General features: G+C 36.1%; 1 protein-coding gene across 2 annotated transcripts in view; it reads left to right on the top strand.

The window, feature by feature from the left end:
* The window catches only part of LOC138007221 (uncharacterized), a 32108-nt gene that overhangs the window by 2732 nt on the left and 26876 nt on the right, over positions 1-2500 (top strand). Inside the window, exons 5-6 of one of the 2 annotated variants that reach the window (XM_068854008.1) lie at positions 506-564; positions 730-788. In XM_068854008.1, coding sequence (XP_068710109.1) covers positions 506-564; positions 730-788 — 118 coding nt within the window. The remainder of the gene's footprint in view (positions 1-505; positions 565-729; positions 789-2500) is intronic. The other variant, XM_068854009.1, reaches the window with a different exon arrangement.

The raw sequence follows: 2500 nt of genomic DNA, 5'->3' as shown, positions 1-2500 counted from the left end.
AGTGGAGGCATGTAGTGTAATGACATGAATGGCTAATACTTGTAATGTACATAATTTGTATTCTCCAGTACAGCCCTCGGGCTTGGTTTGTAAGAGGTTATTATTAAATACCATCAGTGACTGGCAACATACAATTTACATGTACTATCACTAATGAAAAATAAACATGTACATGTATGTAGTACAATAATAATTTCTTATTAACCAACGGTAATTTAACAGAGAATTTTGCAAGAACAGTATCATTGTTGTTTGGTCATAGAACACTTACCAAATAAAAATAGAAAATATAACTATAGCTCTTTCCTATACTTGGCCCAAAAAAATTGTTCCATTCATGTCAAATTGAGTTTAGAATTAATGTCAACTTCCCTCTATCTTGCATTTGATTGTGATTTCTAAGGTACTGTAGGTGGTCCTGTAAATAGATTTTTTTCTTGAACTTGTGTTATAATAGAACCACTTGTACTTAATTATCTTTTTTACTTTCTTTTCTTGCCCTTAGGAAGTCAGTATTTAACTTGGGACTTTTATTTATTTACAATGTATTTATTGTGCTATCAGGTAAGTTGGGTATTCATGCCAATCAACTTACATTGTACTACAGTACTGCATTTTGCACATGTATTGTACTTGAGTTGCCAGCACAGTAACTGTCTTGAAAATTGTTTCACTCTTGCTCTACGTACAATAATGATTTTAGATAAATTTGTTGATATTGGACTACAGGTGGAGTTGGCCTTTTGCAGCTTAAACAAATACAGCATGAGGAACCAGAATTTGTCATAGTAAGCGCAAATATTTTTAGCACCCCTTGGGGAGCAAGTGGTGTATTTTTTATATCGGAGATAATACTCAAATATTTGATCATCATGAGGAACCTGAATGTGTTATGGTTGGTGCAGATATTAAATAATTTTATAGCCAATATTTTTGGCACCCCTTGGGTGGCAAGAGTTGTACTCATTATATCAGAGATAAGTGACTCAAATATTGTATCAGGTTTAAATTACTTCTCTGTACTGTATTTTGAATCTCAGCTATCCTAGTCTGTTGATTTTGAATTATTGTGGTTGCTCCAATATTATTTCTCTGTTATACATGTAAATGATGATGATTGAATGACGTTTTAGTGATATCCAGAACAATGAAGGTTCAGGCAAATAAAATCTGCCTGGGCTGATTCTGCGCTTGTACATGTAGTGACCAATCACGTTCCATACTGATTTGGATGTCACAGACACATGGATTGAATGATTGTATTGTCTTACTGTGTTAGAGAAACCAAGGAAGAAAAGTGATACCACTTTGTATTCATTTCTTTGCAAAAAAGGAAGACCTTACTGTATCACACAATTAACATATTATATAATAAATACATGTACTTCAGTTGATCTTAGCATGGCATTGAGTCACAATATTGGCGACAAGGATTAAAGAAAACATAGTGAAACCTCTTCGCTCATCATTGGAAAGCAGAGAGATTGATTTGAGCAACAGTCAAAAGAAACCGCAAAGGAAACACAGCGAGCCACCGAAACACATGCAAATTACAAATTTAAATCAACATCATTGAACAGGGTGCAGGACACGAAGCAAACGCACAAGCACAGGCCACAGAAATACGGGTATTAACAACATCTAAAATTCTCAAAATCGAAAAATTCAAAATAGCGGACAACAAACTCTAAGTTGCTCAAGCGTGGGAAGAATGGCTGATATAGGATTTCAAAGACAAATTATCACATCTTGAAATCAACAACATAAACAACAAGATCATCACACATAAAATATTTGCTGGACCTGAGATAAAGAAATTAATCTGAAATCCTCCCGAAGCAGAAAGCGAAGAGGGTGATGATGATTACAGAAAATCACTTCCTACACAAGAAGAATAAGCATCACACCAGATACACATTCAGCAAAGAGTGTTGTTGCTAAACAGTCAGCAAGATGGTGGTGAAACTCGAGATAGATCCCACAGCAACACAATTAGTACAGAAACCAAGAAATGTCCCCTACCACCAACAGAAGCCACTCAAGCAATGGCTAGACAAAGACATAGAGAAAGATATTTTTGAAAAAGTACTGACCATTGAAGCAATAACATGGTGTTCACCATTAGTGGTTCAAACCAAACCAAAATTTGCTGAAACAAAGAAGGATGACCTCGAACCACATATGATCAGAGCAAGCATTGACATGAGAATTTCAAGTGTATCAATGAAAAGAAGCCAATGCGTACAAGCACCAAAGATTGATGAATCGTATACCACCTCCACGACTGCAAGATATTCTCCAAACTCGATCTCAAGGAGGAATTCCACTTGACCCAGAAACTAGAAAGGTCGCAACATTCAGTACACCATGGGGTAACCATCGCCCAAAACGACTGATCTTTGGAGTCAAATCATCTCAAATGTGTTTGATGAACCCATGTTCAAGGTTTTGGGAGGACATTCTATTGGGAGGACGAGATACCGAAGAACATCTGCAAGTC

This window comes from Montipora foliosa, chromosome 6 (assembly GCF_036669935.1).
Source record: "Montipora foliosa isolate CH-2021 chromosome 6, ASM3666993v2, whole genome shotgun sequence".
Lineage (NCBI taxonomy): Eukaryota > Metazoa > Cnidaria > Anthozoa > Scleractinia > Acroporidae > Montipora > Montipora foliosa.
This window is presented reverse-complemented; position numbering and strand designations above follow the sequence as displayed.